This window comes from Micropterus salmoides, unplaced genomic scaffold (genome assembly GCF_014851395.1).
Source record: "Micropterus salmoides isolate LMB-PRFRI ecotype aquatic unplaced genomic scaffold, ASM1485139v1 Ms_hic_scaffold_3, whole genome shotgun sequence".
Taxonomy (NCBI): domain Eukaryota; kingdom Metazoa; phylum Chordata; class Actinopteri; order Centrarchiformes; family Centrarchidae; genus Micropterus; species Micropterus salmoides.
In genome coordinates this window covers 34,889,142-34,915,145 of record NW_024042261.1, presented here as the reverse complement: position 1 = coordinate 34,915,145, position 26,004 = coordinate 34,889,142, and the positions used below count along the sequence as shown (strand labels likewise).

General features: G+C 40.0%; 1 protein-coding gene across 2 annotated transcripts in view; it reads right to left on the bottom strand.

The window, feature by feature from the left end:
- Positions 1–26,004, bottom strand: part of LOC119882832 (spectrin beta chain, non-erythrocytic 4-like) — an 87,707-nt gene that overhangs the window by 39,123 nt on the left and 22,580 nt on the right. Inside the window, exons 5-25 of one of the 2 annotated variants that reach the window (XM_038693118.1) lie at positions 25,422–25,513; positions 25,209–25,289; positions 24,762–24,877; positions 24,493–24,605; positions 24,183–24,370; positions 20,954–21,071; positions 20,549–20,707; positions 19,557–19,859; positions 18,964–19,114; positions 17,944–18,080; positions 16,775–16,924; positions 15,514–15,882; positions 15,178–15,392; positions 14,919–15,056; positions 12,290–12,530; positions 11,752–11,910; positions 10,967–11,097; positions 10,641–10,866; positions 8,005–8,207; positions 6,926–7,016; positions 721–867 (exon numbers count right to left, since the gene is read on the bottom strand). In XM_038693118.1, coding sequence (XP_038549046.1) covers positions 721–867; positions 6,926–7,016; positions 8,005–8,207; positions 10,641–10,866; positions 10,967–11,097; positions 11,752–11,910; positions 12,290–12,530; positions 14,919–15,056; positions 15,178–15,392; positions 15,514–15,882; positions 16,775–16,924; positions 17,944–18,080; positions 18,964–19,114; positions 19,557–19,859; positions 20,549–20,707; positions 20,954–21,071; positions 24,183–24,370; positions 24,493–24,605; positions 24,762–24,877; positions 25,209–25,289; positions 25,422–25,513 — 3,528 coding nt within the window. Of the gene's footprint in view, positions 1–720; positions 868–1,505; positions 1,860–6,925; positions 7,017–8,004; positions 8,208–10,640; positions 10,867–10,966; positions 11,098–11,751; positions 11,911–12,289; positions 12,531–14,918; positions 15,057–15,177; positions 15,393–15,513; positions 15,883–16,774; positions 16,925–17,943; positions 18,081–18,963; positions 19,115–19,556; positions 19,860–20,548; positions 20,708–20,953; positions 21,072–24,182; positions 24,371–24,492; positions 24,606–24,761; positions 24,878–25,208; positions 25,290–25,421; positions 25,514–26,004 lie in introns of those variants that run through there. The other variant, XM_038693119.1, reaches the window with a different exon arrangement.

The window sequence follows — 26,004 nt, the reverse complement described above, 5'->3', positions numbered from 1 at the left end:
ATCCTATTGGGATACAGAGCAGTGGTGAAGGTTATAGCGCCCCTCTCTATTTAAAACCTCTCTGTGATACTTTCTGCCCTTGCCACTGGCTTTGTTACGCTTTCATTAAGTTAATTTAGGGCTTTAGTGTTTAGTACAAGGACTAGTTGTATAAAACAGTTCAAAATTAATATGACATTGGGTAATGAAAGGCTGTAAAACTTTGATAATTGATGTTTAAGCTTTGTTAACATCAGTGATGTCTGTCAGTAAAAAAACTCAGTGACCAAACTTGAGATTTGACAACTGTTATTTTCTTTTAAACACAACTAATATAACCATTCAGTATAGCCCAATTGTTTTATCTTGCTAACCATTAAAACAGTAGGGTAGCTGGCATCTACAGTACACATCAACATTATTCAATATAAAGATATATACTCTTCCATTTTTTCTTCTACTTTCTATTGATCTCCTGAGGTGAGGTGCTTTTTAAACTGTAGACTTGGTAGAAAAATAGCTTTACGTCTACATGACCTTCTTACCTATAGGCGGTAGAAAAAATAATCCAAACACTTGATGACTTTAGACTTTATCTGACACTTACGCTATTCCAAGTAGCCAAACAACACAAAACTCACTCAGCCCCAGAATGACCCCGTAAACTTTCAAGCAAGAGAAAAAAAGTACCAAAACTGTATCTGCGAGCATGCAATCATTTAGAGGACCGGCAGCACTTACCTTTTCAATTTTATCCAGCCATTCCTTATTCTGGGCCAACTCGGCCATAAAGGCCTGGTGCTTCAGCCATTTCTTATGAAGCTTCTGGGTCTCGTCTCGACTGCTGTCCCTCGCCATTAGCATCTTCTCACACACCCAGTCGCCCAGCTGGTCAAAGAGAGGCAAGGAGAGAATGAAACACAGAGAAAGAGGTGTCAATACTGGATGAGCAAACATACTGAAAATAACTGTCGGTGTTTATAAACTGATAACTCATTTAAAAAAAGACACTCATATGTTTGATTATACAGACACACTTAGACAACATTATCATAATTCCCACATATGCGTACATTTTCATTAGCTCCTGTTATGTGAAAACTCTAAACAGAACAGAATCCTGTAGATAAACACACCAGCAACACAAACAGTGGGAAATACAAGGTCAAACATACAGACATGAATATTTAATGACGCACACAAGGCACATGTTGGCAGACACACGTGTACCAACAAGCATGGCCGCAAGAATTCACACGTACAAACAATACAACAGATCACAGTCTCCACAGCATCAACACACACCCACAAAGTAAACAAGCTACACACCTTCACTCTCCATCAAAGAGTAAAATCTGCACATATTGTCTGTGTGAGGTAAACACACAGAGGAAACACCTCATGTCTGCGCTGATACCATCACCAACATATTCAGGTCAGCATCAGCACGCTCATCAACCTGCATGCAACATTTCCACCTCCGTCCCTCTCTCCTAACGCAACTGTAAAGCAAATAACCTGTTTACCAGCGGTGTTTAACAGGAACAGCCTGCGAGATTGTGGCAGCTGCAGGCAGCTGCTGGTAGCCGCATCCCTGCTGGTCTTCCGTCAAACATATGCAAAGACGTTCTTCACCGCAGAGCCAGATGGAGAAAGAGAATGAGGAGAGGAAGGCAAGGAGAGGGAAAGCTAGATAGAAAGAGAGGCGCCTTCTGGAGAGCCGAACATGAGAGAGCGACACAAAAGGTGTGCTGAGAGGAAAATGCCAAGCAGGAGGGTAAATAACAACAATACTGGCTGAGGAGACTGGAGACTTCAAACAGAGGCTGCACTCCCTTCTCTCCTCTCTCTCTCTCTCTCTTTCTCCTTTCTGTGGTATTGAGGATTTGCTGTACACTCAACCCGGAGAGAGAGAAGGGGCGGGGGCAAATCAGTGACGAGCGAGAGGGCAAGAATGAGGATGACTGAGAGAAGAAGAAGAAAATCAGCTTCCCAAAAAAACAATAAAATGGCAGGCAGCCGAGCCGGTTCATGGGCGCCCCTCCCCTGCCTCACACCTTCAGCGAGTGGGCGAGCGAGAGAGCGAGCAGGCTGCCTGGCTGGTTGGAGGAGAGATGGAGTGGAGGAGAAGGAGAGGGAGGAGCAAAAGACTGGGATTAGGATGGGGAGGGGAGGGGTGGTGATGCAGGCAGCGCCTCCAGGCTCACCGGTCATGGCTAATGATGCTGAGTTGGAGAAGGTGGAGGGGGGAGGTGGGCTTTAAATGTGTCAAAGCAGGAGGGTGGATGAGTTTGTAGGGAGAGAGAGAGACTAAAATACAGGATTTTTGTTTTTTGGATTGAAGCTAACAGCCAAGCTCACGACTCCTTTACAGCTGCTTTTGTTTTATCCTTCCACTCCCGCACTACACTCACATCACCCCCCTCTACCATCCCTCTTCTCCTCTATGCAGCAGTCCAAGGCAGCTGTACTCTCTGTCTCCAGCTTTCCTGACACTGCTGCAGTGGTAAAGTAGAGAGGAAAGACAGAGAGAGAGAGAGAGACAGTAGAGGGTTGGTCAGAGAAAAAGAGGAGATAGTGGGAAGAGAGAGAGGGGTAGTACAGGATTGGAAGGAGCAGTGATTTATCCTGAATAATGCATTTGTAGTTTAGATTTACTGCTCCTCTTTCCTTTTAAGGATGGATTTCTGTTCAAAGCCCCCCACCCCACCCCTCTGTTTGTCACTTTGTCACCTCTTCCTGGACCCATCACACACAACCCACACAGTAGAGACAGGTAAAGACATGCCAGCTAACATGAGTAAACACATTACACACATTGACACACATCAATGCAGAGGCAAACAAGAGTGTGTGCATACTCACACGTATCAGGACTGTGCAAATTCATGTGCATGAACACACACACACACACACACACACACACACACACACACACACACAAACACACAGGTCTCATGACTGCAGAGGTCATGGAGGGTCACAGACTGATGCCCCCCTTGAGACTGTAAATTAATTGAATGAGGAAAGAGGAGAAGGGGAGTGAGTTTTTGCTCAACCCCTCAGCCTGTTTTTATTTTCCATCTAACTCTTTTATCCCTGATTGTACACTGGACTGTAACTTTTATTATTTTTTAATGTGAATTTCCCCATGTTGCTTTTAAACTTTTTTATATTTCCCTGTTGCTTTTATGTTTTATGTAAAGCACTTTGAATTACCTTGTTGTTGAAATGTGCTATACAAATAAACTTGCCTTTCCTTGCCTTGCCTTGTGGCAGTAGTGTGGGGAAGCCTAAAGAGTGATTGAGAATGAATGAAGGAGGGGGAGGAGGAGATGGACAAGTTTGTGACGTAAGAAGAAGAGGGGAGAGAGGACATTGAAAGAGGGAAGAGGAGGGACGGAGGACGATTCATAGCCTCATCATCACGTCATCAGACTTCAACATCTTCATGCACTGCTGATCTCAGATTTAGCCAAATAATCGAGCCACCCCAGATGTGTAACAGCTGGTGATAATGTGTGAAGCTTAAAATTATTAATGAATGAATGAATTAGTCAAGTAGCAGACAATGTATCAACAGTTTTGATAATCAATTAATTAATTGTTCAAATGTTTTCCCCCTTCATTGTAAATCATCATTTACTCATTTTCAATTAATTGAATCAATTTGGACCATCAGACAGACAAAATAATTTAAAGGTGTTACTCTGCCATCGGTAAATAAAAATATTGCTTAATCAGTTTTTGAAAATAATAATTACTTGCAGAACCAAATCTGATTATTTTCCAATAAAGTTGTATAGTTTTTGAAAATATTATTTTTTTTACATTTTGAATAGGTGTGAAATGTGTATTCATGTATACAAAAGACAAAAAAAATCTAATATATAGGGTAACCAAATTCCAACTTGGCTGTACAAAATATAGATTTCCTTTCTTTTAAAGCATTGGACCTCAGGGCACGGTTTGGATTAAGACTAAAAATATATTTCCCATCTTAGTGCTTCAGCGCTTTTTCAAGGTATTCCTGCAAGGCCTAAACATTTAGCTTAGTGTTTTACTAGAACAGCTTACAATTTAAATTAAGAAACATGGTGAGTCCCGGACAAATGATAGTCCATTGCAGATAGTGTATGAAGAACACTTTCAGAAGACAAAAGGTTAAAGAAGGTCCTGAGAAAACATAGATTTGACTCAATATCCAAAAAAGTGGTCTTAACATTGTTTATCCTCAGCATACAATAACTTCTCCAAAGCACCAATCCATAATATCTGACCTGACAGAAGAAAAGCACAAACATGGTGAAACTGGAGAGAATGCATACAGAGGGACTTTGCATGTGTTACATCTATTATAGAGACACACTGTGTTTAGCAATGCAGCCTTTGGGCATACACCTGCTCTTTTTCTGAAACAGAGTGGGAGAGGAATCTGGGTAAAAAGCTACAGTATGATCTCAAACTGAGTTCACCTCTTTAATACCCTTTAGTCCTGAAGATGGAGTAGTACTGTAGATAAAGAGAAAGAGACAGGGTGAAAGGGGACTTTTAAGATTATATAAGTTTGTTTTCCCCCCAGTATTTTTAGACCCTGGTTGTTCTTGGTTATAAAAATTGTGTCCCTGATTTTTAAAGACATTTTAAAATTTATTTTGTTCCTTTTTAATTTTTTTTTAAACTTAGTTTCTGAATATGTCTTTAGCACAAACTAAGTCCTTTAAAGAGAGGCAAAGCATTACTCAGACTTGTTTATGTATGTATGTATTTATTGATCCCTGAGGGGAAATTACTTTTTCTATGCATTTAACCCATCCTAATTAAGAGCAGTGGGCATCCAGGGAGCAGTTAGCCTTTGTATATGGTGCACATGCTTTACCAAGTGAGCTGGCCAACGCCCATATGTCCACATATGAAATAAAACCTATGAACATTTTGAATCCTTGAATCCCTTGAATTGAGAGGCCATGTGATTGTTTTTTTCTCTGTGTACTGCTGGTGTAATCTGATCCAAATACAAACCTAAACTACACAATACAAAAATAAAATGCAACAAACTTTAAAAAAACAAAGGTTTCTTTGTATATGGTAATAATAGTAGAGGGACAAGGAGAGAGTAAAGGAAGTATTTCTGAAAGAACAGCTCTATCTATGGACAACTACAACTGTTACAACCTTTAAACATACGTAAGTCTGTACCACAAAATAAAGTGCACCTTATTCCAGCCTAGTCCAACATAAACAATGATGACTTTCCTAAAGTATCTCATGCACTTACGGACTACTTACCACCACTGCAATAGCCTATGTTTGCCACATAACTATCTACAGTTGTCATAAATCTCACCTTGAAGACCAGACAAAAGAGTAGATGTCATAATTTTGTGTACAGCAAAAAATACCAGAGCGTGTAAAGCTTTGTGTAATTGTGTTGGCAAGTGGATGGAAAGCAGCAGTGAGGAGCAGGAAACACGTGGCTGCAGCCTCGACCGAGCAGATGAACACTCCCTGACAGCTGAGAGCTCAGCTTTCCTACAGACTGACGCAGTGTCACTCTCCCACTGTAGGCTACGCTCACACGCACAGTCGGGGGAAGACTCCTCATACATACTGTATTTCTAAAGACTCGCATACAACATATGATCAGACAGATAGATATATGGATGATACACACACATATACACACACCTGCACATGCAAACATGTACACAGTAAGAAAGACTCTTCCTTCTTTGAATTAGTGATGAGGAGCTGTGCTGCTGAATTATTCACCAGAGCCAAAGAGAGAAAGTTGCTGAAACTAAACATGGTTTTGGCCCAGAAAGAAGCCTGTGACTCTGCAGGGTGAGAGAGCAAAAACTGCGGGAGCGAGCAGAGGTGAGCCGTGTACTGTACATGTTTTGTTATCTGTGCTCATTGCTTACATGTTTTTGCACAGCACTTCTCAGAAATCATGCAATCGTGTCAGTAAAACAGTATGTATGGTTCTGGTATAAATACCCAATAATACGTAGGTACTGTCAGATTCACAGATGTAGATCATCATCTTATGACAGACTGCTAAAAGGCTTTAATATTTAAATCAAATGATTACATTAGATACTAGATACAAGCTAGCTGGAAATTTTGCTAACATGACTTTATGACACTGGAAATAAATCACAAGATGGCTAAATCTTATTATTTACATTTTCACTTATATTCAAAATGATTGTGACTTGGGACTGCTAATTTAAACCCCACATATTTGGTTAATTTTCCTACATTCATTCAAAGGTTCAGTGTGTAATATTTAGGTGGATTTACTGACAGAAATGCAATATAATATCCATAACTATGTTTTCAGTGGTGTATGAAGACCTTACAAAATGAACCGTTATGTTTTTTACTACCTTAGAATGAGCTATTTCCATCTACATACACCACGGGTTCCCTTACAAGGGTGTCGCCATGTTGTGCAACCATGTTTCTACAGATGGACAAACCTCGAAGTAAGAAGAAGTAAAATTTGGGACAAATGGAGGAGCGGTGATATTGGTTGCAATTTGCAACCCTAACCACTAGATGCCACTAAATATTACACACTGAACCTTTAATGTTTTGATTATGGTCATTGCCAAGAAATCTTAAACATATACAGGCAAAACTTTTTAAATACAAATTACAGGACATTTAAACATCAGCAATGACTATGTCAAAACAAAACTACACAGTAGAACCTGCAGTGAAACTTTCTTTTCTCTTTCATAATCAGCAAAGAGGTCGAAGGGGTCAAACTATACTGATGCAGCAACATTGATTCCTGGGTAATGAAGTTCTTAGTTATCTTAGTTAATAGTTATCTTGTGCTGCCACTAGAAACCGTCAAAATGTGAAAGAGATTGATTGAAAATGAGATTGATTGAAAATGCTCTTGATTTTAAGTACAGATCTGTTGGCCTCCTACCTCATGACAGTCCTGAAGAAACCTCTGAAGTCCCCACTGGTCGTTCAGTTTTTCCAGCCACTGCTGGGCCAGCTCACGGTTCTGGTTTCCCCTGAGAGTGAGGGACAGACAATTTAGTTTAAGTTACATTAATATAAAGTTCTAAAAACATATCTAAGTGCGTGCATGCCTATTTCTGTTTTTTTTTCTTTCTTTAATGAGATTTCTGAAAATCAAAAAATTTTCTGACCATTTTCTGTTTCATACAAGCATTTTAAAAGCTTAGTTATGAAACATCAAACAAGACCAGTTGTCATTTGTACTATATCAAAAAGTAATTTAATTAATGTAAAAACTGTGAAATGTAACATGTTAAAATAATTATGTTGCACTGTGCTCATCGATTTGTCAAAATAATTTTCCAATGAGTTAATTCATGTAAATTAAATCTAAAAACCATATGGTTCTTCGCATTACTATTGTTGGACACAGACAAAAACCCCAACCAACCCCCACCCACCACACACATACACACAACACCACCACTTCAGCTATCACAAAGATTTCATGGTCATGTGTCATTTCTGGACTAAACAGAATGAGCTCTGTTTTCTGTGTTTTGTTTCATTTATACTTGAGGGTCTCTTTGCTTCGAATTGTTTAGCTGCTGTGTTTGGGCAGCTGCTTAGATCTTTGTGCATTAAAATCAGCTCAACGTACAGCTTGGGTCAGTGCCTGGTGCTGCATTTTGTCTGAACAGAACGAAAACTAGCATGAACCGCTGACTGCAAGAAACCGGAAACCTTTCCAACATTTGATGCAGGAAAACAAAACTACTGAGGATGTTTTACATTTATTCCTGATTCTGCAGTCTATTTTCCGTCTTCTCTACATTCTTACATCTAGTGTGTATACAGTCAGAAAACTTGGACATTTTGTTGCTACAGACAAAACTGTTTGTACTGTTCCTTTTCAAACATTCTTTTAGAGCTTTAAATCCTTCTTGATGAAGTAAAAATTATATTGTCATAAAAAAAACTGCTAAACACTGACAGATATTCTGCTTTAGGGCTTTGACCTCGAGTGTTTGTTTGTTGTACCTGTTGGCGAGCGTGTCAATGCGTTCCCTGATGCGTTCAGAGTAGATGTTACTCTGGCTGATCAGGCTCTCTCCGGCCTCGATCACAGCTTTGATCCTGTGCAGGTTCAGCTCCATGGTGGTGGTAAAGTCCTTGTGTTTCTTTATGGCAGCTTCGACTGTTTCCACTGTGGTGGGTAGCTCCACGTGAGCAAGGGCAGACTCCTGCAAAATAAGGATGTAAACAGCGAGGTGATTTCTTTGGTTCAGGAACAGGATTGAGTGAAGTCAGGTAAAAGATAAAAACAAGATGAAGCAAAAACAGGATAAAGAATACACAGAAAGGTATCAGAAAAAGACAGAATAGATAAGAGCAATTCAGTGAAGTCATTTTTCAAGCCAAAATATCTGAATTTCTTGGTTTTAGCCTCTGAAATGTGAGGATGTGTTGCTCTTATTTGTCTTGTGTCATAGTAAACTAAATATCTTTAGGTTTTTGGACTGCTAGTCAGACAAAACAAATATTTTGAATACATCCCTTTGGGCTTTAGACATTTGTTTTCCTAATTATCTGTCATTCAATCGACTAAATGATTAATCCATCAGTCTATCCACGAGAAGGTAGCTGCAGTAGTCCTGAAAAACTAAAGCTGTTGTATGACTTAAGATCAGAAAATGTCAAAAGATGGTGAAACTACTCAAACAAATCATATGATTGCAAATGTATATGGCCTCTGGATACAGACAAATTAAATTAAATTAAGGGAGAAACAACTGGGAGATGCAGACCGAGCTCTATGGCCTGGAACGTCTTAGATACATATTATAGAAAAATCCTGCTCTTTCTAAATCAACCGCACTGTGCTAATAAGGAGAGCTGGTCCCTGTTACCAAAACCAAACCAAAAGTGATGTTCTGGCATGCACGCAAGCTTTTCAGATTAGAAAAACAAACCTCTGTGCTTGTAATACTGAGATTAAATACAGCAAGACAGACTGCAAAACCTGGCTCTGGCTTTTCGTTTGTACTTCTTGACACAGGCTAGTGTGCTGAATTCACATTTTTACAGCAAAATTACAGAAGGTGATAATTATATTCCAAAGACGACTTTAAGCAAATAAGTAATTTAAAAATACTTTGAAACATTACCAAATCAAGGGGATAATCCTCATTCAGCTAAGGGAAAACTACTGACAATGTCAAAATCTACTTAAAAAAGATACTGAAAACTTAAATTGATTTCCACAAAATTCTGGCTCTTTCTGCTGATTTGGGCCAATTGAAAATGAGATGGGATATTATTTTAAAAATTATGATGCAAATTATTCATGCCACAAAAGTGTTAAAATAATTGCAACATAATAGTCTCACGTTGGTTATGATACTGCTGCATTGTTTAAATTCAGGTAGATCCAGGTATGATCTTTGCAGCCAAATATTTTAGCAAGTATAATTTTAATCTACACAGGCCTATAAATATTATTTTACTGTATACTTACACACACACACACACACACACACACACACACATACACAGACTGGAGTGGCTGCGCATCCTCCTACACTTCATAATGAAGCTTGTGCTCTAATATCACATAACACAGGGACACTGAAAATACACCTGCTGACATACAAACACACTCTCTCTCTCTCTCTCTCTCTCTCTCTCTCTCTCGTTCTTCCTTTGTCTCTGTCTTGCGCTTTCTCCATCTCAGAGCTGACTTTGGCAAGGCTAAACCGACCACACCCTGTCCAGTTGACACTCTACTGCAGTCAGTGATGTGAGATGATGTTCATTATCACTCATTATGACTCACATTATATCTTATTTCATATTTCAAGGGCTTTGAGAAAGGTCAATAAAGAGATGAAAGTCTGTAGCCATGAGTCTTTTTACTGACCCTCCCTTTGACACATTGACTGTGCTATTTGAGCTTCATATTCTTTTTCCTCTCCTGTTTTTTTTTTTGTGCAGTGTATTGCTCCTTCTGGCCTGCCACCATCAGAAAAATGTATAAGAAAATATGAGATGAAAAGGGAAAACCGAGCACAGCAATGGAGATTTGCCTCAGTTGCAGCCAGACAAGCTCACCTAAAAGGTGCAATGTAAAAGCATATCATACATGTTTACAAGTTGCATACAGCAGCTGTTTTTACCTGGCTGTCAAGCATAATTAAACAGAACTCCTCTAATGTTGCTAAAACAGTTGAGTTGTTAAAGCTAACAGCTAAACTTCATGACTGTACTATTTGTTGTGATTTTGTACTGTAACTGGATGTAATGTATTACATAGAAATCCAGCCACAGTACAAAATCACAACAAATAGTACATGAACATGAACATCAAGGTCTACACTGCTTTTTCGTGTTACCTGCTAGTGGCCATATTTTACATTGTAAAAACTTTGGCACGTTGCATGATTATCAAACATCCATTAAGATCCATCCCTTAGGGACCATGGATGTCTGTACCACATTTCAGGGCAATCTATCTAAAAGTTGACGAGCAATTTAAATTGTAAGCAAGTTTTGGACTAACAACAATGATATTGCCATCCAAAAGCACTAAAATGCCACTAAAATGGCTAAAACAGTTGATACAGCTGTCCAGAGATGCTTCTTGTAAACTCTAACCACCTGCTCAGTCTTTGTCTCACCTGGTTGTTGAGGAAAGACTCTGCCTGTTTGACATCTCGCAGGAACAGATGGAAAATGTGAGCCTGGACTAGAACCTCTCTCCTGCTCTCCCACATCTCCAGCAGCTTGTTCCAGCCGACATCGAGCTTCTGGAGCCACTGCTGCAGGGCGGCCTGAGGGAGAGGAGCCTCCTCGGACTCCAGCAGCTCGTTCATGGCCTGGAGGCGCTCGTAGTCCTCTTCATACCTGCGGAAATCAACAGCAACCCATTGAGTTATTCTCTGAACACCTGATGTATTTTTTAAGACCTCTTAGGAAGGCCTTTTGTTGTCCTCCAATAACCCACCGTCCAATCTCCTCCTTTAGGGCAGCGTGTTTGTTAATCAGTTTCTCTGCCTCTTCCAGGTCGTTGGGCAGCTGGTCTGAAGCGGCGGACGTCTGCGTCTGGACCAACCAGGTGAGGAACGAGTCCAGGTCCTGACAGGATGGGGAGAAGAACAAGTTTACATATAATCAATTCCATAGTTAGACTATACTACAGATGTTTGTGCAGACTGAATAATCTTTAAAAAAATTTAATTTAAACACAATACAATTACAGAAAGTCGTGAGTTGCTCCTAAATCAATGAAGGAACTAAAAGTGACTATTAATACACTTTCACCATACATAGGGTCTTTTTGTATGCTTACCAGCCGTGTCAAGACTGCTTAGCTTGCAGCAGATACAGTGTTTTTCTAGTAACATTTACTTCATAAAACAACCAATTTCTCCACCATGACTTTCTCAATGTCTGTTGTGGAAATAGAAAAACGCCACACATACATTTATATATATTAATGTAGGTTCAAATATTTAAAGCTGGGGCATGCAACGCTGGAGAAACAAGAGATGGCCAGATGCCTCCCCCAAAAAATACTTGAGTAAAGAGTAAAGTACAGCTTTAAAAAGAAATGTGAAAAGTTAATGTTCCTAAAAAAAAACTACTTTTTTACTCAATATTAAACACAAATGCTAGCTTTAACTTAAATGACCAATAACTAAGTTCTATCGCTCTCTAGAACAAAATTACCAGAGCATTCTGTGTCTCGGTGCTGGTTACATAATCGCTGGGGCGCAGTAACCTGTGTACCTGTATGAAGCTCTGCAGCCTGCTAGCCACCATCAGCGAATCCTCACAGCCCTGCAAAGTGCGTTTCAGCTCCTCCCACTCCACACTGATGCCATCGAACGGTACGAGAATCTCCATGGCCCGACCTGGGTGGCTGGTGGCGAGATGCTCTGCGTCTTCCTACATCACCAAATAGAGGCGACATTATCGTCTATCGACTCTAACTATTTATGCTGAAATACAACCAGCGTATAAAATCTTCTTAAATATCCACATTTTTGTGGAAATTTAAGACAAGGGTTAAGATGATTTTTTTTAAAAGCGTGTTATCTATTCATAGGAATAAATGCCTAATATGCTACTATCTATTCACATTACTGATGTTTTAATCATAAATAGATAAACATAAATATTAACAGGTAGTTAACATTAACAATTACAGCTGTCACGGCTTACAAGACTTGAGAGTGAAAAGCTAAAAACTGTCAGAAGTGTAAAGTCAAGTATCTAAGTATCAACATTTTATGTAAAGTCAGTGTATTGTGCTTTAATTGCCTACCTGTAGATGCAGTAGTTTGGGCTCCAGGACAGACAGGGCTCCTTCCATTGTGGACAGGCGTCTCTGCAGAGACAGGACTCCTCCAAGGTCACTGCCCATGTACTGAGTGGCGTCGATGGCTTTTCTCTTGTCCTGGATCTGGGACTTGATCTCGGCACACTCCAGCAGGTAGTTCTGCAGGCGTAACATCGAGTCCAGCTGATCTTTCTTCTGCTCAACCAGCTCCACAATGCTGTTCCACCTGGTACGATGCGAAAGACAGGAGAGAGTGATACTGAAAGTGTAGTTTGAGAAGGATGAAGAGAGGGGAGTGTGATACTGTGAAGGAGAAATGTGCAATGGTGAAGATAGTCGTGATTTATTGGGACATTTTACACCTATAGTACATCATTAACTCTCATGTCAAAATAAATTATGTATCAACTGAAAAAATTGTTTCCGTCTGCTCCGTCAACTGAGATGTAAATGTTTTAAACGTGAATGCAGAGCTTTCTTATTTTTTGTTGCCCTCAACGTTAATCTTGATCTTGAGAAGAGCCAAGCTGGATTTTTATTAAAATACAGGTTAATCTCCTTGTTATGATGTTATAAAAGGAACTGCTACGATTCATATGAGACAGTCGAATGTGTTTGCTCCCTGCTCTCTGCTGTGGTTTCAGTCCAGGCCTCGTCTGCTTACCGTATCATCATACAATATGTTGTCCTGATTCTGCTCCAGACCAGCAGGTCTCAATACACACTCATCCAGCCAAGGAACACACACACATACATACTTGTGACTGTAATGAGGTAATGGCAGAGACGCTGAGAGGCAGACAGAGTGCTCAGCAGGCAGGCAGGAAAACAGCTCGGTGACACTGACCTCAGAGCTACTAAAGTCTTATATGTGAAACAGGGTGGTGGTGGTGATTGTTGGGGGTATGTGTGTGTGATGGGGGTTGCTGCTTCACAAAATGAAACATACGTATGTATGTATGTATGTTTACAGAGCAGTAGTAATGTATAAGTTTACTTTTAATCATTTGTTGTACTGTATGTACTTATTTATGAAATTTTAAGTCATAATACTACAGAAATCACAAAAATAAAGTAATACTACTACCAATAATAATAATAATACTGTAGTAAGAAATGTTTCATCTCAACATTAATAAACAATAACACACTTTATGTTCATGGGTCACAACTGGGTGGTTCCTTCATTTCCTTCACCTAAAATGTTTTTGTTAATAGTCTTGTTAACTCTTTATTCACTGTTTAATAATAAGAAATGGTAACAACAGATATCAGAAATAAATTTTAAAGGTAGAAAATGACAAAGACAAAGGATAAAACTGACAGAGATGTGAACATAGTGACTCAGTAGTGCATACATTACTACTACTGTATGTGCTTTATGAAGTGAAAGTTTTCCATTTACACTAGATGAATGTATTTTTATACCACTGAGGATTACTGGTGTTTCATTGTATCTAATAAACAAAGTTAAAGGGAATTTAAACACAATAACCCTAATACTGTGTGCAGTGTTCATATCTGAGGGCAGCAAAGATATTATTGAGTTAAGGTCCTAAAACTGAAACTGAATTTTAATAACTAATACCAGAGAAGGCAATGAGGAAATAGAAGTGTTTATTTAGTATATTTGTTCTTATTTTTGCTTTCGGGTGGCCTTGTCTCAACTGAGGCAGCCAGCACAGATGGCCGCCCTGAGACCGACACCATGTGCCAAGGTCACAAGACTCATGGACACCGGGCCGCCATGGACTCTGGCTGCCAGACGTAACAGTGGTCAGTGAACATGACTGAAGCGGACGTTAGCATAAATAAACATGTTGGCCAAACAGAGAGAAAGAGAGAGACAGCGGTGCAGCACACACTTAGAAGAGATACATTTACATCTCTTAACTGAACTCATAATGAGAAAGCAAGTAGGAGTAAAGCCTCTTACTAAGTCAGCAACTGACAGGACACGAGGCGCTTGTCAAAAGACAATTACAAAAAAAGTGCATGAGATGAATCCCACTGAATAATAACACAAATCAACACAACAATTTCTCTTCCCCTATTATCTCTCTGTGTGTCAGTCCGCCTGCGTCTCCTCCTACCTACGCCTCCCCCCTCCCGGGAGTAAATAGGACAGAGATCCAATAAACCTATGCATTATTTAACAGACAGGGGGCTCAGTTCACAGGTTGCTTTCCACATACACAACAGATTCGAACATTATTACATTAATTTGTTTCAAAGATTTACTGAAACTTGTAAATCGGTGTGTTCCCTAATCTTTAAGTGCTTTAGTGCCTTGCTTAACACTTCGACAGCAGCGATCACTAGTTACTGGCTCATGACTGACATAAAGATTTCTGTTAGGACTGATCTGATGGCCAGACTCTCAGCTTTGTAGTTGCAATCAGTACCAGTGTTACTTTAATATCTGTGTTAGTGAGTGTAAAAAGACAAAGTGTATCAGTATTAGTGAAGCAGAACTGCTGGCTAAGCATGAGTGTGTTTTGTAAAGTTGTTGTAATTGTTAATGTCAATAGTAGTAAAAGTAGTAATTGTGATAGTCGTACAAGGAGCAGTAGATGAAGATTTTGCTCTTGGGAGGTCAATTACGTTTCAGTACCTGGAGTTGAGGTGGTCCTGACAACCTCTGACCTCTGTAGAAGATGGATGACCACCATCCAGGAGCTGCTGAACTATCTGGTTAACATCCAGGATCCTTCCCATCAGGCTGTTCATCTCCTGATCCAGGCTCTCAAATCTACCACAGAATAGCATTGTGGGATATGATGGGGCAGTCAGTAGGTTATTATTGCAATGGCTAAAAACTTTGACCTCTTTGATTTAAACAAAACAACAAAACTCTTCTCCCTTTTCCTTACCTGTGTGCCACCACCTCCACGTCCTCCAGTCTTTCTGGGATCTCCATCTTGTCCAGCCACTGCTCTTTCTCATCAATCCACAGCTCACAGGCATTGACCTCGCTGAACATACGGTAGACGGCGAGGGCGTCGTGAAGCCACTGCTGTCTGAGTACCGCCACCTCGACCACTTCCGTATACAGCTGCTCCACCTCTCCCATACGCATCTGTACCTCCTGTAGAGAGAAGAGGGGAGAAGGAGTCAGGAGGGGAGACAGAAAGACAGGAGGCGAGTTAAATAAAAGATGAAGAAGGACAAAATATTTAATGCCAAAAAAGTTAAACATCCTTTCCCACCTCCTGTTCACGGTACCGCATAGGCAGCGCCACCATGTGTTTGCGCAGTGCCACTACATGCACGCGATGTTTGTCTATGGCCTCGCTGACCCCTCTGTGTTTCTTCAGCAGGGACTGGGTGGAGTACTCATCATGTCCAAAGTCTTCACTGGAGACCAGGCGGTAAGCGTCCTGCAGCCACGCTACCAAGTCGTCCGTCTCTGTGGAGAACTGAAAAAAGTGTAGCGCCTCCTGTAGGTGACCAAGACGCTGCGCGGCCTGGTCCTCCAGCCTCTTCCACTCGCCCTTCACCTCCATGATGCGCTCCTGGATCCCTGCCGTGCCAAAGCTTTTCTCACTCAGGATCTGCTTTCCTCGCTTCATGGTGTTCTGGAGGAGCAGGGCAGGATGGACAGATAACAGAGCCACTATAAATTATTTCACACTGTATGCAGCAAAGTGGAATATTAGACAACATTTTAACTTTAATGTGTATTTTAAAGTAGAAGTATGGTGTTTATTAATGACATGTGTTGTCAATATCAAACATTTTTGATGCAGCTTAAAACCAAAACATTAAACGGTCAGTTGAACATTATTTCTAAAAATTTCTCTGCAGATAATTTGTCATTGTGAGGCTTTGAATGTCTTCTAATAAACATGTTCTTCAACAATGTCTTCAAATGTTATGAAAACGCATCCAAATACAATGTAATATATAATATCTTGTCATGCACTGGAGGATGGACTGAAATCTTTGAAGAACTGACACAACAGAAAAGGGATGAGAAGAACAAGAAAACATACACATCAACAAACATGAGTCCTATGACTAATGATATCTTTTTAGAAATTGCTGTACTCCCAACCCTGCATATTAGACCGAACCTCTATCACAATACCACCAAGTACTTGGAGAGACTGGCACTTGTTTAATTCATGTGTATTGTATATGTAGCCTTGTCAATGATAGCTTACCTATACACCATACTAGAATTATATTTGGCACACTCATATTTTTGATAAATATCACCAGTTGTTCAGTAATTTTGTTGTCATACAGTTTGCACAGACCTCATCTGCCTGTTGGGGAAGTACAAGTTCGCAAAGAAGAAAAACGTGAGACCAATGCCAAAACAACAATCAAATATGAAAGTGATACAAAAAAGCAGTATTTGCACTATTCTATAAATAATTTTAGTAAGTAAAGTTGAGGTGGAAGAAGTTGAAGTTGAAGTTGAGATGCTGATTCTCACACACACAGATAAAAACACAAACACACCTGCAGCAGTGACCGGTGAGCCAGCAGTTCTCCAGCCAGAGTCTTGTGTTTTTGTAGTAATTTCAGCACACTGCTCAGGTCCTTCCCATAACCCTGAGCTCCCAGGATGGAGCTCTTCTCCCTGATCCAGGCCTCCGACTCCTCCAGCTCCTAACAGGAGAACAAACAGACAAACAAGATTTACATTTTTTACATTTTTAAAAAAAAAATTAAAAAGGTTTTATAACCCTATAAGAAAGCGTAAAAGGTGAAGTCACTGGAAGAAAAAGAGAAAAGTTTAGAAATATAGAAACTTGCTCCCCTGTAATCCATAAATTCCATCTAACACTGACCCCAGTCTGTTTCTGAGAACCTCCCAAAATGGTGAAGGGGAACTGGCCAAATGAATCAGCAATGTGATATAAGCAGTGACTCACTGAACAAAGAAATCTGCTATTCTCATTATATAATCATTACTTTGATAGTTCATTCAAAAAGCTTATTCACTAACATTAATAACTCGTTCATCACATCTGTGTTATAAAAGTGATGGATGCTTTTTCAGGAGATTGACGCAGGCCACGTCTGACACAAGGATGTGGACTGCCGAATGAGACGTAGTGATGCTTATAACGAAGCACCAAAGAAACATATAAGAAAACATGCTGTTGAATTTGTGATTTTGCCAGAAATAGAGGTGGATAAAATTACAACAGATTAATTAAAACAATTGATCTACTCTCTAGGTCTGTATATCTTTAAAGCTGTGGAAGCAGGTTTGGGATGATAAAGATTCATCCTTCGGAAATCAAAAAAAGGACTGATGGCCCTTCAAATTTCTATAGTTTGTCCTAATGGCCATACTCGAAGGTGGAGTTCAATGCCAGTTGTCATATAGAGAGGCGAGACACAAAAATCCTTTAAATATCGGTTCACATTTTAATTCCCTCCTGGAAGACATTCATAGAGTTGCACTCAGTCATGCACATAAAAAGTTCCAGAGGTAGTAAAGAGTAAAGAATCAGTAAAAAAAAACATAAGGAAGTTCAACCCCGGTGTGTGGAGGGAGCAGGTTTCTGTGTGAAGCATCTAGCGAGCATTTCAGATTGAGTACACTGGCCCCTTATCTTGCTGGGAATAATTAAAACAACATAATCCCGCCCTCTGCAACACCTATCCACCCATCCTACCTGAAAGAAGGCCCACAGTTGTCTCGACTCCTCAAGCTCTGCACGTCTTTTAGCTGCCAGTTGTTTCAGCTCCTCCAGACAGGAAGAGACATGGTTGACACGATTACAAATCACCTGTGGGTCACACGGTTGGTAACCTGGGAGACAATAAAACCAGGTTAATGACCACAACAAAAACACACAACAGATACAGCACTTCATTTATTATAGTGGTGTACTCTGAGCTGGACTACCTAAAAAAAACATGCACAGTACTGAGAAGATCACTTTACTGATATCAGTAACAAAAATCTATATTCCAGCTGTCTCAAGGTCAAATACATCTTTATCTGACTAAATGGAATCAACACAGGATCATCGCTTCCTCTTTGTCTGTTTATGACAAGCACTAGGGGAAAGATCAGGGAACAGTTCAGAAACAATTGTTGCCTCTTCATTACAAACAAAATTACTATTTTATTTTATTTTTATATTTATTATTCTAAAGTCCGTAACATATAATACAAACCGAACCAACAAAATACGAGTTCAGTCACCAACTCTCAGACACTGTCTTAACAGAAATTGAACATTATAAGTTTTGCAAAGGTTGCATTTAAAGTTTGTAGGTGTTCTTGTTATTGTACACACTCTGTAACTCTTATCAATAACTTGGGTTTTAAAAACTGAACTTTTTCAAGTTCATTAGGATTCGGCATGCATTTTTTTGTGTGACCAGATCAATTAAAAACTGCATTTCAAGGTTTCTTTTCATGCCTGGCTTTATTGCATGCAATACAAACTTAAAACCTTGAAACAAAAAGACTTTTGTTATCATATGAAGGTAAAGATGTATAAAATTAAATACTTCATCAGGGCTATACACAATACACAAGATACGTGTCTGTGTGTTAAAAAGGCCGCCACCACTTTGATTATTCTGCCTCCCCTCTTAGAATGGTATGTTCTGTCTCCCCAGAGTATTTCACTACAGGAAGACAAGAGGAGTTCCAGTAGTTGGGCTAATTAAGTCCAGTGTACCCTCTATAGTGGTGAATTTGAGAGCAGCGGTGTTGAGTGTCTCGACCCTCTCAGCCTGCACTGCAATGTCGGCTTCCTGCAGACTGTGTTTCTGCAGCAGGTCATCCACCTCCAGAAGATGCTTCCCAAAATCCTTCGACAGCAGCTGAACCTAAGAAAGAGCCGGAGATGGAGGGATGAGAAGATGTGAGAGGTGGACGGATGACAGGGAATATGTGTGATGGTATTAAACATCAGGATGTCTTACATTGTCATGACATATCTCTCTCTTCTCTCGGACTATATTTATTTTGCCTTAATTACTTTTTATGAATGGAAAAACATGCAAACATTCTTTTGCTTTGTTGCTCTCTTCTTTGGCTCTCTCTATGGATCTCCCCTTTCTACATGTCATTCTCCAAACTATATACTATGCACTACCGTCTTTCTCTATCGGCTAGGCAACTTTGGAGAAACTAGATTTTTAAAGTATCCAAACAAAAAAAAATCCTTCTCTCTCCCTTCAGTCCTTCTTTCACTCCCCCAATGTGCGAAGGTAGACAGTTATTTTTCTCTCTTCTCTCTCTCTCTCTCTCTCACACAGCCTCCAGTACCTGTGTATCCTCCATCCAGTCGATCATGTAGACCATGTCCTGAAAAGTCTTCTGCAGGGCCAGGTTCTTCTCCAGCCGGGTCCTCCTCCCAGCCACCAACTCCTTCAGCAGACTCCACTGGCCCAGGATGTTCTCCTTGCGTGCCGAGATACGCCGGATGTCGTAGTATCCTTCGGCTTCCATCTCTGAGGCAAGTTCCACCACCACGCCAATTCGCTCTTCATACGAGGCTATGTCCGCCTCAATGGCCTCGTGTTTCTTCATTGCTGCCTCAACTGCTGGTAGGTCATAACCAAAATTGTCCTGTAGACGGAGAGAAGAAAAAAAAAAGATGTAAGGTGTGGAGACGAGGGAAAGAAAGCGGGGAGACGAAAGGAGGAGAAGTGAAAAGAGACAGGGCAAAAAGATGAAGTTAATGAAAATTAACCATTGAAAGTATGACGACCAAAGAAGAAACTTAACTTACACACAGTAGCACAGGACATATGAACACAGGGTGATTTTACAGCCTGTCAATTCATCTGAATAAAATGATATTCTCTTTTGTGTTTTGTGATGTGATTTAGACTGAAATGATATTCTGCTTTACACAAAAAAGGTATATCTTTTTCAGCCTTTAAATATAATATCAGTAAAACACCCATATACTATTTATAAGAATTGTTTTTCATTTCAAAAGTTAAACCACCGGAGTCCTGAGTATAATAAAAGTCATTATTACGGGGTTGGCATCAATATGTTTTGAAAGAAAGCCTTTGTTATGGTGCAAAAGTGAAAAAATAGTTTGCTTAAAAAAATAAATAGGATTTCTTACGTAAAAGGGAAATGGAACTGCCCAGCAAAACCAAAATATAGCACCTTTTTCTTCAGCGCCGTCAAAAGAAATACCCTCTTGCTTATTCGTAATTATGTATTCACTGGAAGAAGCATGTTTGCATCACATCTGCATCAGGTTAGATGATTGGTTTATCGTGTGCCCCTGAGATTCCTACCTGAGATACAAGTCTCTGGTTCTCATTGAGCCAAGCTTGTCTCATGGTGGTTTTGTGGTCAAAGCACTGAGCCAGCAGCTCCAGCTTCTCCTGACGAATCAGCTCCTTTCGCAGAGCCACGCCCCTCTCATGTTCCGCCTTCTCCAGCCTCTCCCAGGCCTGGACAGAAAATGACAACAAGTTTAGGGTATAAAAAAACAAAGTTTAATGGTGGTAATGTAATAGAAAAAGTATAATAAGATAAAGTATACGGTCAGTATAAGGTGAAAACAAAGTTTGACTGCAGGTTATCTCAAAGGCAACAATTTTCCCACGCTTGTACCAGATGCTACTTCATTGTTTAGTAAAAGGTGAAATACTGTATATACAGTAAAATAAAAACAACTCAGCTGGTGGATATACAACCTTGTTGATGTCTGAGATGAGCTTCCCATCATGAGGCACATAGGGTTTCTGGTTGTTGGCTCTGAGTTTGCTTTGGATGGTGAAGAGAAGGACCTCAAGATTCCCCTTCTCCTGAAACCTGAGCGTGAAGCAGAAAACATTAGTTAGTGATTCTGTTTCACAATGTGGCCTCTTCTCTTTCAACAGTCGCCTCTGTGTAGGACACGATGAAAGTACTTTCAAATTGTTCAAAGTAAAAAAAATGGGGTCAAAGGAAACACTCAAGCTGCAGCCATAAAGCTGGTCAGAGTTTTAGTGTCTTGTTCAAGGACACTCACAGCATGAATGCTTGCTGACAGCTAGGACTGAGGACTCCTGGTAAAGGGCGATTTCTCTGCTCATTCTGCTACCCTGCTGTCCAATATCACGGCCATTCACCACTCCATCTAATGTACACTGAACAAAAGTATAAACACAACACTTTTGTTTTTGCCCCCATTCACAAGACTTTCTCTATGTACACAAAAGGCCTATTTCTCTCAAATATTGTTCACAAATCTGTCTAAATCTGTGTTAGTGAGCACATAGACAGCATGGATATTGCACAGGTGTGCCTTAGGCTGGCCACAATAAAAAGCACAAATGTGTATTCCTGCAGTCAGCATGCTAATTGCGCGCTCCCTCAAAACTTGTGACATCTGTGGCATTGTGCTGTGAGATGGAACTGCACATTTTCGAGTCTTAGATCTTTGAGTTCAGCTCAAAAGTGTTGCGTTAATAATTTTATTCACTGTATGAACACCTGGGTGTTTATTACTGCATCGAACCAATATAGTGACATTTTATGAACAAGCGAGAATAGAAAAGGACTATCTTTTATATATAAGACAATAAGGATCTTGATTTTAAAAAATAGAAAGGTGTCAATATGTGATTTGAATTTCAAGTGTGCACATGAGCTCTTCTGTAAATATTCTATGGCTAGAAATAACAACTCATTTATTACTGATTTATCTTCTGATTATCTTCTAAATTAAAGTTGCTGATGACTTTTCTGTCGGTCAACTAATCGTTTAATCGACTAATTGCTTCAATGCTAATGTCATCATTATTTGGTGAAATCATGTTTCATGTTTCAGCTTCAAATAAAAAAAAGTACACAGTTGTTTGTGGGATTCAGTAAGTTGTATGATCAGTGGAAACCTTTCAAATCCTGCTGGATGAAATAAAACTGCGTGTTCATAAAGACTGTTTATTGGAAATGCTGTAAAGCATATTGGACATATTGGAGACAACAGCTTTATGCTACTGGCAGCATATCTCAAAATGAACTGTAGGCGCACCAAACACTGTATGTGAGTGCTGCACTGATAGTTGAATTACTATCACATTGCGTATGTGTGTCTGCAGTGTGTTTGCATGTTAGATAAGTCATAAGTCAACTGCTGGCTGCTAGTATTGGACACAAACACTTCACTCAACTGGACATCAAGCCGGAGTGTAACAAGACATATTGTATCATAGTCTGTGTGTGTGTGTGTGTGTGTGTGTGTGTGTGTGTGTGTGTATCATCATAGCTGCCTGTGTACTCCCAGTGCCTGTGAGGCCGTGAGTGTAGTACTGGTCTGCTAACGCTGATCCTGATGATGCTGGACAAAAATGCTCATGGCTCAGTGGCTCTGCAGTGGCTCTGCAGTGGCTCTGTGTTCCAGTGTGTTTCATGCATGTTTGCATGTACACACACACACACACACACACACACACACACACACACACACACACTGACACACACTGACACACACTATTGACTCCTACTGAGACTTGTTTGATACCAGCCAACAGAAGATCTATTTGGTTATGCACTTCTACATGAACCTTAGAAGTAGGCAAATAAACAGTCTCGACTGAATACAGAGGAGAACAGTGTACACCCAAACAACGAGACACAGGAACAGTTTCTAACCACACGCCATCACTCTGATGAACAGTTAAATCGATAATATAGTGCCAGAAATATTCCCATACAATAACCCATAACATTGTTTTCAAATGTGTACATATTGTCATCTATACACGCTGTATATACTGTATATAGACATCTATACAGGTATATACTGCACATAACCACCAACCTCATGTATATAAAGCATGTACACATACTTGCTGATTTTTGATCTCTCAGAATATACATGGTTGACAATCACTCAGTTGCTGCTACAGCATATATTTCAAGAAATTAATTTGAATCTAAAACAATATATAGAGTTTATTGCATGATTAACATGTGAACTATGTATAGTAAAACCTCAAATTAATTTACGATCATGATAGATGTTCCATTACAATACATATACAATCCATTATTATTAATAATAAGCATTATTATTATTATCATATGAAGCCATTTTGCTACAATTATGCTTCACACAACAGCTGCGGCTGTGTTTGCAACCTGACCTTTCTTTTTTCCATGAGAGAAAAGACTTTAGAAAGTTAGGTGGCGCTGCGGGGAGCCCCCAGCTGCAGTAGTGCATGAATCATGCGTAATATTCATTCAGCTAGAGGAAACAATCACAAACCATTCACAGGCATCGGTCGTACTAGCAACACAACCTGTGCCGGACAGGGATACCGCGATGGAGCGACCGGCCTGCTGCGGACGGTCGGTGATTGTTCCCTCTGGCTGGATGAAGTCTGACGCTCCTGATTTTAGGCATGATCCGTGATGATAGAGAAATATAGGAATGAATTTCTCAATAAAGCATGCTGTCAATATTTTAGAGACCCCCAAAGTATCACAAATCATGCTTTTAGGCGAGATGATGTCTTATTAAGGGGAGCTAAGCTCACCCTGGCTCCCCTGTAGTTCGCACCCTGTTAACAACATAAGGGCTGCAAAGGATAATTTTTTTCATTATAGATCAATATGTTCATTATCGATTAATCAAGAAAAAAAGCACATTCTCACATTTGGAAATTATTAATCCATTGATGTTGTTGTTAAAGATAAATATTCTATGTATCGACTGCAGCAATGCATTACTAACTAAATGAAATGTAAAATCAAAACTTCTTGAACCACGATCAGTCACAGTAGAACGAATCAACCAGTAGTCTCCAGTAGTATTTACAAGCAGTGTGAACTATATGCTCTGCAATATAAGGTATGCATGAAGTCATATGCATGCATGAAAAGGCAAAAATGGCATTAAAATAACAAGATGCAATTTTAAAAATTCATTAAACATACTTGATGGGTTTCTCTATGGTGCAGTAGGTTGTGAAGGCCTGCAGCTGCTGCTGAACTCCGGTTAGCGAGTTGGCAAACTTCTGGTTGCTGATGACCGCAATGGTCTTTTCTATCCAGTCCAACAGGTCGGACGCCAGAGCCTCATAGCGGTTGATGATCTTCTCTGCCTCAATACAATTGTCTAGCACCTGAGTCAGACAGAAGGTTGGGATTTTGATGAATTGCTACTTGTGTTTTAGCTTCCAACACCGCTGGTCCTTCAACTTTCATTGAGTATCTGTGTGTGTGTGTGTGTGTGTGTATTTTTTACCTTGCCAACCCTCTTGCCCTCCACAATAAGAGCCTTCATCTTGGAAAAGTAGTGGTAGTAGGAGACCACATAGGTGATGATGGACTTTTCGTCTGGGTTCTCTGTGTTCACATCTGAACCACAGGGAGGTGGTGGAGACAAATAAATAAAGCCACACAGTAACTATTTATCAGTGAGTAAAAAAAACACTTTTATGGCACTATTATGGATACTGCTGTATGTAATGTGGTTTGACTGACATTAACCCAAAACCGGTTGAACATTCTTACCTTCAGGGTCCAGGAGTTTGGTGAGGCCCAGCTGCTGCTCAGCGATGTTGAAGGCTTGCTGGAGGTTATGGGTTGCATTGGACCGTGTCAACTTGTGGAACTCTATCAGGTCAGGTCTGGAGGGCAGACAAAGATGATGATGTGTCATATAAGGCTCTAATCCTAAAATTATATGTCTTCCCACCCCATCTTGCTCTGTTAATCTAAATAAATATGCATGTTTTTTGTTTTTGTCATTGCAATTGTTTTTGGTCATGTTTGTATATCAAAATCCAACTACTTTAACTCATGAAAAAGTGGAAAATCCAACAACTTCTGTAATTACAAAACCCAAAACACAACAATATTGCAAACTTTTCCACATTTTTTTATCATGTAAAACGTGCAACTTCCCTTTGTTAAAGATAGTAGCGTGCTATGGAGACGAGATTTTAAAATACCACCTACCTGTGTCTGTGTATGAGGGCATTGAAGGCGAGGCCGTCTCTCCAGCAGGTGGTGAAATTCTGGATGTTGACCTCAGAGTACCTGGAGCATGGAGAAATGTTTTGTAAATGTAAACGTATTAACACAGACATACTGACTTGGTACATTACGTAAATTATCATTAAATTCACTGTTACAGCTCACAGTTTCCTGTATTTTCATTTCATTGCTCACCCTGCAGTCTTCATCTGGCACCAGAGCAGCAGGGCATCCTTGGCAGAGCGAGTTTCTCGGTTGTCCTCTGTCTCTATTTTAATCACCTGGATCTGAGAAACAACACAGCAAAGCAGCAGTTCAGTGTTTGAAGAAGAGACCCCGTAGCACAGACCCTACAGCTTCTGTCAGACCAGATATAGAGTTTAATGCACCTCGCTGCTTTCTTTTTTGGAAACATACATTCACATTTTAGTCATTTACCATGTCCCTTACAGAAGACTTTGTCTACTAGTGTGTTGTTTAGCAAACAGTGAGTAGTTGAGGCTGTGTCCAAAATCACTTCCTATTCATTACATAGTACACTGCACTGACTGTCCACCATTATTTTTAATTTCTTGTTTATTTGACAGGGACAAATGCATGAGTCTTGCTTTATACATTATACAAAGTAGATGGCATGCATACAGGTTTCTAGCCATGACTAATTTGCAACCCCTGTCCCTGGTCAGGCATTTAAAGTTACAACAGAAATGTTTAAAGTTTTACATCCAGTGTCAAAACTTTAAATGTGAATGTATGTAGGCTACTATATAGTGGCCTC